The sequence below is a fragment of the Moschus berezovskii genome, chromosome 20, assembly GCF_049115385.1.
Source record: "Moschus berezovskii isolate FMDL1 chromosome 20, NW_MosBer_1.0, whole genome shotgun sequence".
Taxonomy (NCBI): Eukaryota; Metazoa; Chordata; class Mammalia; order Artiodactyla; family Moschidae; genus Moschus; species Moschus berezovskii.
The window spans coordinates 72,856,507-72,873,398 of NC_142479.1; the positions used below are offsets into that span (position 1 = coordinate 72,856,507).

Below are 16,892 nucleotides of genomic sequence, written 5' to 3' on the forward strand. Positions count from 1 at the left end.
CTCCATCCTCTGCCTCCATCTTCACTTTCTCTTCTGTGTCCCTTTGCATCCTCTCCCCTCCCTATATGGACACCAGCGGTTGGGTTTAGGACCACTCTAAATCAAGTAAGAGATAAGAGAGATCTTTAACTAATGACATTTGCAAAGACTCTATTTCCAAATATGGTCACATTCTGAGGCTCTCGACAGACGTGAATTTGGCGCTGACACTTTTGAACCCCACACAGGTGGTCAGATGGTTAAACAGTCACCACGAAGAGCAGCAGATGATGACAGGTACACCTGAGACAGCCACGGAAGCCATCCCGAGGACCTCACGCGGAACCGGGAGCCAGACGGCGTGGACACTAACTAAACAGCAGGGGAAAGTGGACTGGACCATACAGAAGGCTGAGCACCGAAGAACTGACGCTTTGAACTGTGGTGCTGGAGAAGGCTCCTAAGTGTCCTTGGACTGCAAGGAGATCCAACCAGTCCATCCTAAAGGAGATCAGTCCTGAATACTCATCAGAAGGACTGATGTTGAAGCTGAAGCTCAGATACTCTGGCCCCCTGATTGAAGAGCCGACTCACTGGAAAAGACCCTGATGCTGGGAGAGATTGAGGGCAGGGAGAGAAGGGGACGACAGAGGATGAGACGGTTGGATGGCATCTGTGACTCAGTGGACATGAGTTTGAGCAAACTCCGGGAGACAGTGAAGGATGGGGAAGCCTGGTGTGCGGCGGTCCATGGGGTCTCACAGTCAGACACGACTGAGCGACTTCACTTTCACACATTGGAGAAGGCGATGGCACCCGCTCCAGCGTTCTCGCCTGGAGAATCCAGGGACGGGGGGCCTGGTGGGCTGCCGTCCGAGGGGTCACACAGAGTCGGACCCGACTGAAGTGACTTAGTAGCAGCAGCAGCATACAATGGATAACCATCAGGGACCTGCTGTACAGCACAGGGAACTCTGCTCAATCCTCTGTGATAACCTGCGTGGGAAAAGAATCTGGAAAAGAATGGATATATGTGCACGTACAACTGAATCACTCTGCTGTATACCTGAAACTATCATGCTGCAAATCAACCATACTCTAATACAAAATAAAACTTATATTTAAAAAAGAGTTGGACAAGATGAGCAACTGAGCAACAGCAACAACGAAAGAACTAATTACACAGACGAGGGTTAAACAGGGCGAGAAAACAGCTGAAGGCACGGAGGGGACCACAGCTGGTCCACACAGGAGGGGCCCCGCGGAGGACCAGCGCAAGGGAAGGGCTGGGCTTGTACGATGCTCCTTGGAGTTCAGATTGTATCCTTAGGGTTACCAAAGGCCTCTGAAAGGTTGGAAACAGGGAGATGTTTCTAGAATCTTCCTCTTGGCCAAGGGGAGGAGGATGGATGAGAGTGACACCAGATGCAGGGGCCGCGGGGTCCCTATGTCAGGGGAAAGCTCTAAGCGTGAGGATGCTCGTGGGTGAAACTCCAGAGAAGCCCATGTGCTGTCCCAACAAGCCGGCGGGGGTGATTCCCCACCAGAGGAATTTAACCCTGACAGACGGGATCTGGCCAGGCAGAGCGACATCCACCCAGTAAGGAAAACCCGAAGTCTGGAAGCCCGACACTTCTTCCCAGTCTCACTTTCAAAGAGGGGAAAGCTGCACCGGAGCAAAAAATTTATAAACACTTGGACTGGTTCAGACATACACCCGTCTTCCTTGCTGTGGTCTTCAGAGGTAAGTGCGCCATAAATGGACCATAAGTCCTGTCAGCTCACAGTGAAGTCCTTTGGCCTTTGTGTGCCCCACTTTCTGTCACTCTCCAAAGGTCACCTTCTCCCTTAAACTTCCAGGCTGGGGTCCACACCCTCCCCACAGACTCCAGAAACTCCTGATGCAAGCTCATGGACTAGCCTGTAATCCGTACTTTCCTTTCAACCTGTCTCCACTAAGAGACCTTGATGGCAAGGATTTTTATCTTGTTCACCTTTGTGTTCCATTTCCTAATATACACACACACAAAGTTAGTGTTATCAGAATTCCCTGAGTAGTTAAGACTCAGTGTTCTCACTGCGAGGGCCCTGAGTTTGATCTCTGGTCAGGGAACTAAGATCACAACAATTGAGGAGCACAGCCAAAAAAAAAAAGTGTTATTGGATGGATGCACGCATAGATGGATGGATGGATGGATGGATGGATTTCTTCATGATGCTGAACTGGCTGAAAAACCAATTCATCAATCAATTAATTAAATCAACATGGACCCAGTAATCGCTCTCTAAGTGTTTTCACACAGCCCCGTTCCCCCAAAGAGTCAGGGTAGGACATCCAGAGAGACGCTGGCTTGGCACCCCCAGCACTCACCTCATTCCTTCTGCAGCCATCTTGTCCAGGTTGGCAGTGTCCTTCGTGTCTGCCCAGTTGGCTCCCAGGTCACCCCACCCCATGTCATCCGCCAAAATGATCACGAAATTCGGTTTCTGGCCTCGTGTCTCCCCGCTGAAGCTAAAATCCACGAGAGGATAAAGACACCCCAGGAAACTCAGCCCCGCCAACAACACCTTCAGGGAAAGCCAGGCCATGGCGGTCGGGGAGGATTCTGAGCCTGTGCAGTGACGCAGTGGGGGAGTTTGCTGGGGGACACTGGGGGCAATGGGGATGCCTACAAGGGTGTGGCGGCTATAGAGGTGAGGCCCCCCCAGAATCCTAATTCAAGAGTCAGGAGACTCCAGTCCCGGATGGGGCTTTCTCCAGCCCAGCTCTGGGAGGCGGCGGGCAGTGTGCGGCCGTCAGACCACAGTGTCAGCAGCTGCTCCCGGCCGCCTGGAAAACGACCCCTCAGTTCAGGGCTGTGTGAGCCGGAGCACAGGCCGTGCAACTGTTCAGGGCTCCAGCTGGCGAGTGCGGGGCAAACGCTCACATCTGTGAAACACCTGGACGGTCCAGAAGCCACAGTCCTCCCCAGTCGAGTTTCTGAGTTCCAGATGGTGGAAGGCTTCGTGTGTCTGTAAGGTTTCCTGAAAGAACAGAAATTGACAAGAAAACAGTTAAAACTGCCAGTGCAGCTGTGTTTTACTCAGTAGCTTAGGAAATAATCACTTTCCCATGCCAACACATGTTTTCCTTCTTATTCGGGTACTGAACGAGTTCATCAGTTTCTCCACCTGAGAATTAGTGATGCTAATAATATTTGCAATAGACCGATGATTACAGGGCTGGAATCAACATTAGGGATGATGTCTGAACCCGATCACCGTATAGGGGGGAATATTCTGAGGCCCCGTGTTCCAGATCAGGGGCAAGAACCAGCACCCCACTCTGTGAAACACCAGACTCCCACCCCATCGTGTTTCTCTGACTCACAAGAAACCAAGGGTAAATGTGTCAAACCCATCAAGGATTCTAGAAGAAGGGGTGAGACCCTTCCTACCGAGACATGCTCCTTTCTAACAGTCATGCTATAAACTAGCGTTTCTACACAAAAGCAGTTTTGTTTGGGTTTCGGCTGCACTGTAGTTCTCCTACCAGGGGTAGAACCTGGGCCCTAGGGAGGGAGAGCACCGAGTCCTGACCACGTGGAATTTATTGGCATTTACTTGGAATTCCCAAATAAAAGAGCAGTCTGTACTTTTTTTGGCTGCGCTGTACAGCATGCAGGATTGCAGTAGCCAGACCAGGGGCCGGACCCAGGCCCTACAGCGGGAGCTCAGAGTCTGAACCACTGGCCCGCCAGGGAAGTCCCTCTGTACGAAGTTCTTGATAGAAAGTAACTGGGGGGAAAGGAAAGGAAAATAATTAAGTTAATGGTTGAATCTGGGTGGACAGTCCAGGGAGCTTATTGTAGAACTCTTTCCACTTTGCTGTATATTTGAAATGTTTCCTAATAAAACGTTAGGAAGAAAATGTCCAAAAAGTATTTAATGAAAATGTGTCCCTTTACATCTTGGCAATGTAATTTGTAAAAAGAAAATTTTAAATCAACCAGCGCTTCTCATATTTTGATGCAGATACAAATCAACTGGAGAGTTTATTAAAATGCAGGCTCATTAGGTGAGGCTGGTGCCTGGAAACTGTATTTCTAATGTAGTCTTTGGATCACATTTTAAGTAGCAAGATGCTTAAGGGAAAAAAAAAATTCAAGGACTTCCCTGGTGGTCCAGTGGTTAAGAATCCAGCTGCCAATGCAGGGGACACAGGTTCAATCCCTGGTCGGTGAAGATCCCACATGATGTGGGGAAACTATGCCCGTGAGCCACAACCACTGAGCCACACGCTGCAGCTATGGAAGCCCGTGAGCCTAGAGCCCGTGCTCCACAGCAAGAGAAGTAACTGCAAGATGAAGCGCCACTCCGCAACGAGAGAGCAGCCCCTGCTCCCCACAACTAGAGAAAGCCCACCCGCAGCAAAAGACCCAGCACAGTCACAACACACAATAAACCAAATAATTCAAGACAAACAAAGGGAAGCGTGTTAGTGGCTCAGTCGTGTCCGATTCTTTGCTACCCCATGAACTGTAGCCGGCCAGGCTCCTCTGTCCATGGGATTCTCCAGGCAAGAATACTGGAGTGGGTTGCCATGCCCTCCTCCAGGGGATCTTCCCAACCCAGGTCTCCTGCACTGCAAGCGGATTCTTTACCATCTGAGCCACCAGGGAAGCCACAAACAAGCAAACAAAAAATTAAGATTCTGGTCCTAGAAGAAAACAAACCTAACTGGAGGTGATTAACGTAACCAGAGATGATTCAGCTTCCGTGGAAAAACACAAAAGCAATGAATCAGGTTGAGTTTTGAAAGACAGAAATGGAAGGTTATGCTTTCAACTGCAGGCTGCAAATGGAAACAGAGAATAAAACCGTATTACCCCTAGTTCACCTAAAAGCCCTAAATTGACTAGGTTGAAGGAGACAGACTTGAAATTCTGGATCAGATTTTAAAAGTCTCTATGGAACAACCTATTAAAGAGAACCAAATTATAATACATAAATATGCTACTAGGGCTGGGACTTCCCAGGTGGCACTAGTGGTAAAGAACCTGCCTGGATCGGGAAGGTCCCCTGGAGGAGGGCGTGGCAACCCACTCCAGTGTTCTTGCCTGGAGAATCCCCATGGACAGAGGAGCCTCGCAGGCTACAGTCCATGGGGTCACAGAGAGTCAGACCCAACTGAAGCAACTCAACACAGCACACACTAGGGTTGGAGTTTTGAGAGGTGCTGTCTGTATTCCTGCCTCTGAGGAAGGGATGAACAGCCCACAGACCCAGCCAGCCAACCCAATGGCCAACCAGTTGGACGGGAGTGGCTGGAGGTATGTAAGTTCTGGAAGATCCAGATAAACTCAGAAGGAGAGGCAGATATGCACTTCACCAAAATAAAAGGAATTCCAAGTCAACAGTCATGGTCATCTGGAGGGCAATGAATCAATCGTTCAGAAATGCAAATTCCTCCGTTTTCCAAAAGGAAAGTTAATATTTCAAACTCAATTAGATTCAACTGGTCTTTGTTGCTCTTGAGGCCCCAAAGATTTCTCCCTTTCTAGACGAAAAAGCCTCTGCACACAGAGCGGGCCTACAAACACTTGTTGACTTGTCTTACTGTACTGGCTTCCGACCATCAGCAACAGTCAGAGGAAGCTTTTCTTCTTAAAGCCACTTAGCTTGGAACCCTAGAGCACTCCAGTTCTTCATCCATAATCCATTTCAGAATGACCCAACACGAAACCTTCCAGGGAGTGGGGGGAAAACCACTGAAGAAGGAAGTTAAAATTAAGGTGGGAACAGAAGTAAACAGATTGTCTTTCTTAAGAATTCTATGATAAAACATTCCTCTGAGGTTTTTCAAAGAGAGTCATTAGTCCTTACAATTTTTATAGAATGGAAATAAGCTAATTTAGCCAGTACACCATCCTTCTCCTCCACACCCACGCCTCCAGGGAGACATTTAATACTTTCCCCCACTTATTGTTTTTAACTAAAGGGAAAAAGCAAGTCAGACCTTCAAAGAACGGACTCCAAGCCACGAACCTTGATTAAGATCCAGGCTGACATTATGGAAAACAGTATGGAGGTTCCTCAGAACACTAAAAACAAAACGACCAGACAATCCCACAATCCCACTTCTTAGGGTATATCCAGAGGAGATAAGATTAAGATCTTACATCTCGTAAGATCTCACCTTTACTGCAGCATTATTCACAACAGCCCGAGTAGCCAGTAAAGGGTGAACAGGTAGAGAAAAATGTGCCATCTGTATGACACACACACTCAATGGAATTAGTGGACCTTAAGAAAAGAAGGAAGTTCTTCTGCATTTACAACAACCTGGATGAACCTGGAGGGTGTTCTGCAAAATGAAATAAGCCAGGCAAGAAAGAGAAATATCTCCTGATCTCACATGGTGATCTCACTTCTATGTGGAATCTCACAAAGCAGAACACACAGAAGCAGAGAGGGCATGGTGGCTGCCAGGGGCCGGGGGTGGGGGAAGGGAGTTTGTCCAAGTACAAACATTCAGTTGTACGCAATCAACCACTTCTGGGCATCTAATGTACAGCACGCTGAGCAGAGTTCAGAAACTGCACTGCAAACTTCAGATTCACTGACAGCAGACCTTCAGTGTTTCTACCACCAAAACAATTTTAAAGGTGACCATATGAGATGATGGGTGTGTTGACTAGCTTGACTGTGGCCATCATTTTATAATGTATGTATGTATCAAAACAATACACTGTACAGACAACAAACACAGTTCATGACAATGGACATGAACTTGGGCAAACTCCAGGAGATGGTGTGGGACAGGGAAGCCTGGCGTGTTGCAGTCTATGGGGTAGCAAAGCATCGGACACGACTCGGTGACTGAACAACAGGCAAGTAATACAGTTTTCAGTTGTCGGTTGTACTTCAGTAAAGCTGGGTTGTTACTGCTTTTTTAAATATCCAAGCTGAGGGACTTCCTGGTGGTCCAGCGGTTGGGACTCTGCTTCCAACGCAGGGAGCACGGGTTCCAGCCTGGTCAGTAAGCTCGAAGAGCCTACAAGGTGCATATGTGTTAGCTGCTCAGTCGCGTCTGATTCTTTGCGACCCCGTGGACTGTAGCCCACCAGGCTCCTCTGTCCATGGGATTCTCCAGGCAAGGACACTGGAGGGGGTTGCCATACCCTTCTCCTGACCCAGGGTTGGAACCCAGGTCTCCTGCTATCGGATTCTTTACCATCTGAGCCACCAGGGAAGTCCCACAATGTGCATGGCAAGGCTAAAAAATAATAAATAATACATAAAAATTTAAATATCCAGGCTGAGACTTTGATCTCAGTGTCTTATCTAAGGTCACTTTCCCCAATTTTCTTTATATATCACACTTCCCAGCTCAGAAGGGGGTGTGGTCACAGGCAAGGAGCACTCCTAGGGGCTTAGGAAGAAAGGGAGAGGGACTTCCCTGGTGGTCCAGTGGTCAGGACTTGGCGCTTCCAACACAGGGGGCCCGAGTTCAATCCCTGGTCAGAGAGTGAAGATGCTCGGTGTGGCCCAAAAAAAGGCAAAAAAAGAAAGGGGGTCTCTGGCAAATAAAGTGTTCACCCCTCCTTCCACTGGGTTGGAAGTTACCCGACCACCCTACTCAACAAACCCCTCCAAGGAAGGCCCATCTGTTCCATCCAAGCAGAACTCCCTGATGGTCCAGTGGTTTAGAGTCTGCCCTCCCAATGCAGAGGTGCAGGTAAGATCCCTGGTCAGGGAACTAAGAAACCGAAAGCCTCAGGGCAGGGTCAAAAAAAAAACCAAAAACGTTGTCTGGGATAGATCTTGCTGGGGAGAGCAGGAACCCCGCCTGTGTCCTCAGGCTGCAGGAGAGGGAACTCTAGCTGCTGATCAGTTTTGCGAGGGCCTGTGCTCTTCTCTGCGAGCCCCAGGGTAAAGCAAGGCGCTGGGCCTGCTAATGCCTGGTTCTCTTCAGTTCCCTGCGGGCTGATGGGGAAAGGTGCTCCTGACGAGGAAACGATGCAGGCTGAGGGCCAGGAGCGCTGAGATCCGGCGGAGGAGGCCACCTGAAGATGCGCTTTCAGTCCCCACGCAGGCAGGAGGCCGGTCACCTGACCCTGGCTCCCCGAGGGGCCCCGGCCAAGCTGCCCACGAGAGGGCCCTGCAAACAGCTGAAACAACAAGACAGCCGGCGGCCCTCTCTGGCAGAGGGCTCTGTTGGTTTTCCAAAGACAAAGCTTCGGATGAGCTGAGGCCAAGAAAGACAAAGGCCCGGGGGGTGTGATCTCTAGTTGCAGAGCTCTGTGGTTTTGCCCGGCAAGTCGGAACGCGGGCGCAGGGGGCGCTGGCTGCAGGCGCGAGTCACGCGGGAGGCCCCGGGGCACCAGCTGCCCACGCGTGTCCGAAGTGACCCGACATCAGCCGTCGCGGGCCGCGGGCCGAGGGCCGGTCTCGGCCCGGGCGCCGTGCTTCGGCGGTGAATGAAACGTGGAACCCACTGCGCGCCTGGCAGCCCCTGCCGTGGGCGGGGGAGTGGGGGAAGACCCCCGGGGGCGAGTCAGGGAGCGGACGGCCCGGAGGAGACCGGGGGCGGGCAGGCGAGCGGCTGTGGGTTCCGGAAGGTCGGGGCGGCCCCACCGAGGAGCGGATCTTTCCGGCGGCCCCGGGGAGAAGCGAGCAAGACTGCAGTTCTGGAAGGTTCTGCCAGGAAAGCACACCGGACAGAGAGCACAGGGCGGGGCCGGGGGGCGCCGCGGGAACAGCGGGCGGAGACGGGCCTCTCCTGCGCCAGCGCGGGGTCGGCACAGGGCCCCCGGGCCCCCGGGCTGGGGACGCGGCGAGTCCAGGTGAGACAGGCCGCCAGGTGAGGCTGCAGGGCCCGGGCGCCCGCCAGCAAGCCCCGGCGGGAGCACCGCCTTCAGTTCTGCGTCGCCCTCCGCCAAGCCCAGAGGCGGGAAGGTGCAGCTGACTTGGCGGCCGGCGGCCGAGGGTTCCTTACCGCTGAGCGTGATGAACCTCCTCGGGGCTCCTCCTTGGTCCCGACAGCCCAGCATGTCACTCTGGGGCCGGCCCAACTCGGAAAGCGTCCCTAGGAGTGTCCGTGGTGGGCGGGGGCAGGGGGGATTCCCTGAGTGGGACTCGGTTCGATCCCTGATGGGGGAGTTGACCCACCTCCCTCGGGGCAACTAAGCCTGCACGCTGCAAGCAGAGACCCAGTGCAGCCAAAATTAAGAGGAAAAAAAAAAGGAGTGTTTGAGGGGGGCGGGGCTTCAGTCTCAGTTCAACAGAGGATGCAAAGGAAAAGCTTCCTTTTCTGGTCTGTATTTTTCTTTTTGTTTTACTGAGATATCGCTGACATACACCCCTGTGTAAGCCTAAGGCATGCAGTGTGAGGCCTGGACGAACGTATACTGTGAAACGACGACCAGGATAAATCCGGTTAACACCCATCATCTCCTACAGACACAAGAAAAGAGACAGAGAAGAAAAACAGATGCTTTTTCCCTCTTAATGCATACTTTGAGAATCTTCTCTCCTAACAACTTGCAAATATTCCACAGGGCAGGGTTCCCTACAGTCAGGTGTCATCCGTCTCATCATTCATCTTCTAACCAGAACAAAGCAAATCTTTGAATACCTTCATCCAAACTGGGAGAGCAGTTCCACAGGGCACAGGGCACAGGTTCAATCCCTCATTGGGGAACTAAGATCTCAAATGCCATAACTAAGATTGAAGATCCCCAGTCCCAGTACAGCCAAATAAATAAGTAAAAGTTTTTTTTTTTTAATTTAAGTCTGAAGACGTCTAGCCAGACCCTGTTGCTGGTAACATCAGCTTCTGTGACCCCAGCAGTGACGGGGGAAGATGACATTCTGCCTGGTTTTTGGCTGGAACCACCTGTTGGGATCGGCCCAGGAGGAAACCACGTGGCAGGAGCCAGTCTGGGAGAGCAGAGGGGACCTGAGGTCACCCCTCTAAACACTCAGCAGGCCGCAGAAATTATATCTGGGTCCTTGAACACAGGTCAGAAAAACAGACAGTAGGTAGGCCTCTGAACAACATCCTTTCTCTAAAACTCCATCCTCCACTGGGAAGAAAAATCATGAGGGGTGGGATCCAATGAAAAGGACTTTCATCAGGAGGGAGGGGACGTAAGTATACGGAGGCTGATTCATGCTGATGCACAGCAGAGACCAGCAAAATACTATAAAGCAATCACCCCCTAATTAAAAATAAACTTTTAAAAAACACTTTTTTTAAAAAAGAAAAGAGCTTACAGTCAGCTACCTGAAATCCACTCCCTTAAAGCCTCTTTGCCAAATATTTAAGGACATTTTACAAAGCAGTGTTTATCTATTACTTATCAGACTTCTTGTGATGGAACTTGTCAAACATACAAAAGTTGAGAAACTCACAAGTACCTGCCCAACATCTAAACTCAACAGCCAACAGCACAAGGCCGCCCCACTTCCAGCCGCCCCCATCCCAGTTCCCTTCCCTCATTCTCCACTTATACTGCATCATTTGCAAACAAATCTCAGATGTCATGTAATCTCACTGACAATCGTCTCTATATGCTTCTCTAAATTATAAGAACTGCTTTTAAATATACTTACAAGTCTCAGTAAAGCCCCCCTTTAAAACAATACAGTAATTTGTGTTCACCATCGAAAACCCAGTGAATGTTGCAACGTCCTCAAAGTCTCACCATTGGTTCTGGGTTTTTCTACAGTTTGTTCTGGACTCCCCCGCTGGCTCAGTGGTAAAGAATCCCCCTGCAATGCAGGAGCCACAGGAGCCTTGGGTTCGAGCCCTGGGTTGGGAACATCTCCTGGAGAAGGAAATAGCAACCCACTCCAGTGTTCTTGCCTGGAGAATTCCATGGACAGAGGAGCCTGGCAGGCTGCAGTCCATGGGTCACACAGAGTCAACATGACTGAAGTGACTTAGCACGAACAGTCTGTTCTAATCGTGATCCAAACAGAGTCCGTTCTGCACCGCACTGGACTCACATGTCCCTTCTCATTTATATGTTCCTCCTCTCTCTTCCCTACAACATATTTGTAAATAAATTTGGTTGTCCTGTAAAATTTCTGACCTTTTGGATCTGGCTGATTTCACCTCCATGGTGTCACTTAAAATGTTTCCTGGAACTCTGTTCTATTAATCTGTAGATCTATAAGTGAGACTAGATTCAGGTGAGTTTTCAACTTATTTTCTTATTCTATTTCTTATTAATATTTTATTAATTTATTGGCTGCACCATGGGCTCTGTGGGATCTTAGTTCCCTGACCAGGGTTAGAACCTGAATCCCCTAGTTTAGAAGTGCAGAGCCATGGACCACCAGGGAATCCCTCAGGTAAGATTTATTTTTTGGCAGGAAGGAGGGACAGGCCGACCTTATACTTCTATGTTTCCCCCTGGTAAGACTGATCAAGGAAGTATATATCAGAATTTCATTTTTTTCTTGTGTCATTTTTGCATAAGAGGGAAAACTTTCTCTTAAATGCTACTGGAAAAGACCCTGATGCTGGGAAAGATTGAAGGCAAGAGGAGAAGGGGATGACAGAGGATGAGATGGTAGGATGGCATCACCGACTCGATGGACATGAGTTTGGGCAAGCTCCGGGAGTTGGTGATGGACAGGGAAGCCTGGTGTGCTGCGGTTCATGGGGTCGCAAAGAGTTGGACACGACTGAGCAACTGAACAACAATTGTCTTTTCTATTTTTGTAGACTTATTTTCTCCCCAAACCTGCTGCACCTCTGCAATGAAACATGTGAGATTTCATTATGGACTGAATGTCCTTTCAAAATCCTTCTGTTGGTGGGACCTCCCTGGGAGTCCAGGGGCTAAGGTTCTGAGCCCGCCATGCAGGAGGCCCGGGTTCAATCCCTGGTCGGGGAATTAGATCCCACCTGCGGCAAATAAAATAATAAAAAAAAAAGATCCCATGTTCCGCAACTAAGACCTTGCGCAGTCAAACAGACAAATCCACGTATAAATCCACGTATCAGCGCCTTTCCCTCATCAGGACAAACTCGCAGAGCCGCCTTTGGGAGATGATGCAGGCTGGATGAGGTCACAGGGCACAGCCCTCCTGATGGGATTCGTGCGCTTGCAGGAAGAGTCAGGAGAGAACTCGCTCTCTCTCACAGATGGAGACACAGCAAGCTGTGACGGCCAGAACCCTCCGCAAGAGCCGAGTCACCCGGCACCTCGCTCTTAGACCGCCAGCCTCCAGAAGGGAGAGAGCGGCTCTGTTTTCTCGGTCGCCCGGTCCACGGGGTTCGCTGTGGCAGCCCCCGCCCACCCAGAGACTCAAGCTGTTTTATCTGAGAAGCCCTGAGGCTGAAGCCAGGGCGGAAGTGAGGAAAAAATAAATGCTCAGTTCAGGGACTTCCCTGGCGGTCCAGGGGTAAGGACTCTACCTTCACTGCCATTTGCTGTTGTTCTGTCCCTCATTCCTGTCTGACTGTCTGCGACCCCATGGACTGCAGCACGCCACGCTTCTCTGCCCTTCACCATCTGCCGGAGCTCACTGCCACAGGCCGGGGTTTCATCCCTGGTTGGGCAACTGAGATCCTGCAAACTGTGTGGTTCTGCCCCTTGTCCCTGCCCAACCCCCTGCAAAAAAAAGAAAGTTCATTTCAGTGAAGTACTTGGCAACTGTGCCTTTTGCAGAACCGACTTTGGGGATGTGTTGACACTGACTGACTTTGCAGAACATGTGTCCAGGCTCCAGAAGAGTCATTCCTTTGCCGTGTGACTTTGGATAAGTTGCTGAATCTCTCTGGACCTCAGTTTCCCCACTTTCCTGAAAAACAGGACCACAGAAAAGTCCCTGCACCCCAAACCCAATGTTGAGCATGAAACAACCCAACACAAGGCCTGGCTCCCAAGGCGTGCTCAGAGGCGTGGGCTATCATTCTCCCCTCCCGCAACTGTCTTGAAGATACAGAGATAACAGACGTGAGAACACTCTGAAAAAAGCACTGTGCAAAGCCAAGGCGTTACTGCAATGACTGTTGAGCAAAACGACTGCAAGTACAGATGGTGAAATCCAGAGTGCCTGCAGCTACCGGCCGAGTCCGTGTCCTGACTGTGCTGCTGGATTCTGAACCCAGAAAAGGCAAAGGACACAAACACTGTGGCTGCAACCAGGACACAGGGAGAGGAATCACGCTGGCTGGCATTTTCAAAGCTCTGAACCATAGTTCTGGTCACACAGTCCTATGGCTGTCAGGGCCATTCGGGGAAAACCTAGAGGGTCCCTCTGCCCCCAGCAGCCTCCGGCGACAGCCAGCGTGGTCTCGGGAGCAGGCGGCCTACCAATGCATCCGGCTCTGGACAGCAGAGCAGCACGAGGTGAAGTCAAGACGCAGAGGGCATGTGAGGGGAACTGACTCTGCTGATGCCAACGGAAAGTGGGAGTTACATAACGCCATTTGCAGCGACACGGATGGACCCAGGGAGCGTCACAGTGAGTGCAGTCAGGCAGACAGAGGGACAAATGTCACATGCTGTCATTTATATAATGAAAGAAAAAAAGTGAAGTTGCTCAGTCCTGTCTGACTCTTTGCGACCCCATGGACTACCTACCAGGCTCCTCAATCCATGGAATTTTCCAGGCAAGAGTACTGGAGTGGGTTGTCATTTCCTTTTCCAGAGGATCTTCCCGACACAGGGATTGAACCCAGGTCTCCCAAATTGCAGGCAGATGCTTTACCGTCTGAGCCACCAGGGAAGCCCAAAATGAAAGTGAAAGTTGCTCAGTTGTGTCCGACTCTTTGAGACCACATGGACTGTCCATGGAATTCTCCAGGCCAGAATACTGGAGTGGGGAGCCTTTCCCTTCTCCAGGGGATCTTCCCAACCCAGGGATCGAACCCAGGTCTCCCGCACTGCAGGCGGATTCTTTACCAGCTGAGCCACAATAATAAAAGGTATACATGGGGCTTCCCGGGTGGTTCAGTGGTCAGGAATCTGCCTGCCAGTGCAGGGGACACAGGTTTGACCCCCAGTCCAGGAAGATCCCCCGTGCCGTGGAAGAGCAGAGCCTGAGAGCCAGGACAACCCAAGCCCTCCCGCGCCCGACAGCCTGAGCTCTGCACCGAGATGCTCCCACTCGCTGCGACAGAGAGAAACCGGCACAGCAGGGAGGCCCCAGCACAGCCAAACCAAGTGGACTTCATCAAGGGAACAGTCGAACTCATCTGAGAAACAGAAGCACAACTACTGACAGAGAAAACCAGCCCGCGGTTACCAGGGAGACGGGACTGACATGGACACACTGCTGCACGCAAGACGGGCGTCCCTGGCGGCTCAGCTGCTAAAGAGTCCGCCTGCGAGGCGGGGGATGTGGGTTTCGTCCTGGGTCGGGAAGATCTGCTGGAGAACAGACAGGCCGCCCACTGCAGTGCTGTGGCCTGGAGAGTCCCAGGCACTGTGCAGCCCGTGGGGTCGCAAGGAGGCGGGCACGGCTGAGCGACTGTCACTCTCACTGTCATATATAAAGTAGATGCTTGACAAGGACCTACCGCAGAGCCCGGGAGACTCAGTACTCTGCACCGACCGACGTGGGAGGAGAGCCTAAAAGAGAGCGGGCACGTGTCCACGTGTAACGACCTGGCTCACTGTGCTGCGCACCTGAAACCAGCACAACACTGGCAATCAACTCCGATGAAAACGATTTTTTAAGTGGGAAAAGGAGTACGTCAAGGCTGTATATTGTCACCCTGCTTATTTAACTTATATGCAGAGTACATCATGAGGAACGCTGGGCTGGAAGCAGCACAAGCTGGAATCAAGATTGCCGGGAGAAATATCAATAACCTCAGATATGCAGATGACATCATCCTTATGGCAGAAAGCGAAGAGGAACTCAAAAGCCTCTTGATGAAAGTGTAAGAGGAGAGTGAAAAAGTTGGCTTCAAGCTCAACATTCAGAAAACTAAGATCATGGCATCTGGTCCCATCACTTCATGGCAAACAGATGGGGAAACAGTGGAAACAGTGTCAAATTTTATTTTTCTGGGCTCTAAAATCACTTCTGATGGTGACTGCAGCCATGAAATTAAAAGACGCTTACTCCTTGGAAGGAGAGTTATGACCAACATAGATAGTATATTAAAAAGCAGAGAGGTTACTTTGCCAACAAAAGTCCATCTAGTCAAAGCTGTGGTTTTTCCAGTGGTCATGTATGGATGTGAGAGTTGGACTATAAAGAAGACTGATCGCCGAAGAACTGATACTTTTGAGCTGTGGTGTTGGAGAAGACTCTTGAGTCCCTTGGACTGCAAGGAGATCCAACCAGTGCATCCTAAAGGAAATCAGTCCTGAGTGTTCATTGGAAAGATTGATGTTAAAGCTGGAACTCCAATACTTTGGCCACCTGATATGAAGAGCTGACTCATTTGAAAAGACCCTGATGCTGGGAAAGATTGAGGGTGGGAGAAGAAGGAGACGACAGAGGATGAGATTGTTGGATGGTATCACTGACTTGATGGACATGAGTTTGAGTAAACCCCAGGAGTTGGTGATGGACAGGGAGGCCTGGCGTACTGCGGTTCATGGGGTCACAAAGAGTCGCACACAAATGAGCAACTGAACATTTTAATATCAGAAACATCCAGAAAGACTAGCTATCACCGATGCAGAGCCAGGCGCACCTGAAGGAGGGCCCGGCTCTAAGATGTGAACCACACAAGGGCACTGCCCAGGCCCGTCCCCCAGCCCAGCGTGGGTTCAATCTGTGTTTGCCAGACAGAGTGCCTCTGTCTAAATGGAGCTACAACCAAGCCCCCCTCCCGCCCTGAAAGCTGAGCTCCACCTCAACACTTCCCTAAACCCTGCCGACCTTCCGTGGCCTGCAGACTCTGACTTGCATAAGCACCTTGCTGCAGCGCCGCCCAAGGTGAGGACCACACGTGTCCTCCCTCCGGAACTAACGAGTAAACACTTTGAGAGGGCGGACCACATCCTCTGAGGTGTGGTTTTGCGGCCTGGGAAACTACTGCATTTGCCAGTGCGCGTGGGTGATGGGCAAAGGCTGTGCTGATGGAAGAGCAGTGGGTGTGGCTGGGAGGACGGGTGGGTTCCCTGCTTCTGCCCTGCCCTGGATCACAACCCAGCATCGAACTCAACTGCCGACCGAATCCCTGCTGGCTCACTGCCCAGAGTCCCCCTGCCAATGCAGGAGACACAGGTTCGATCCCTGGGTCAGGACGATCCCCTGGAGAAGGAAATGGAAACCCACTCCAGTGCTCTTGCCCGGAGAGTCCCAGGGACAGAGGAGGCTGGCAGGCTACAGTCCATGGGGTGGCAAAGAGTCGGACACACAGAAGCGACTGAGCAGGCATGCATGCCAGTCATCTGGAAATGTGTGGATGTGCTGCTCCGACAGGGTTAAAACAGCAGCTTAAGACTGTGCGTTGCTCCTGGGAGCAGCAGGACGGGCTGTGCATGTTTAGACGAGACAGTGAAAGCCAGCATCTCCCTTTAGGCAAGAACAGAGCAGAGGAGCAGGTTTTCATTCCCTGGACTTGAGAGCTTCAACGGTTATCCAAAGGAAGCCTGAGTTGATGGAGTGGTCCCACACCCAGCGCCTTCCAACAGTTCCAGGGAGATTGCATGACTCACCACTGAGTCACAGAGTCTAAAATGACAAGCGTTTGATCCTGAAACTGATGTGATTAAAACACTCTGTTCAGAGAATTTTGGTTTTGGTTTTGTTCTGTTTTTAGGACTTTTGCAACAGGTAGAGATCATGGAGAGAGGCCTCCTCGGGCCACAGTTCCCTCTCTCTCTTTCTCTATAAGCAGTGAGAAGATGACAGAACTACAGGACCAGTGAACGACGGAGACAAAAAAAACAACAAACAGCAGTGTTGACAACCAAGTTAAAACTCAGCACGGATTCAATGCACCC

The 16,892-nt window shown here is 50.9% G+C and overlaps 1 protein-coding gene across 29 annotated transcripts in view; it reads right to left on the reverse strand.

The window, feature by feature from the left end:
• The window catches only part of ARSG (arylsulfatase G), a 102,615-nt gene that overhangs the window by 51,568 nt on the left and 34,155 nt on the right, over nt 1–16,892 (reverse strand). For 20 of the 29 annotated variants that reach the window (XR_016035591.1, XR_016035592.1, XR_016035594.1 and 17 more), the window contains 2 exons: nt 2,907–3,003; nt 2,351–2,491 (listed from right to left, as the gene is read on the reverse strand). Coding sequence is in view for 24 of the 29 variants with exons in the window: in XM_088829389.1 (XP_088685515.1) it covers nt 2,351–2,491; nt 2,907–3,003 (238 nt within the window). In the remaining 5 variants the exon portion in view is untranslated. Of the gene's footprint in view, nt 1–2,350; nt 3,004–8,959; nt 9,174–12,394; nt 12,742–13,565; nt 13,636–16,892 lie in introns of those variants that run through there. The other 9 variants (XM_055408741.2, XM_055408740.2, XM_055408745.2 and 6 more) reach the window with 5 other exon arrangements.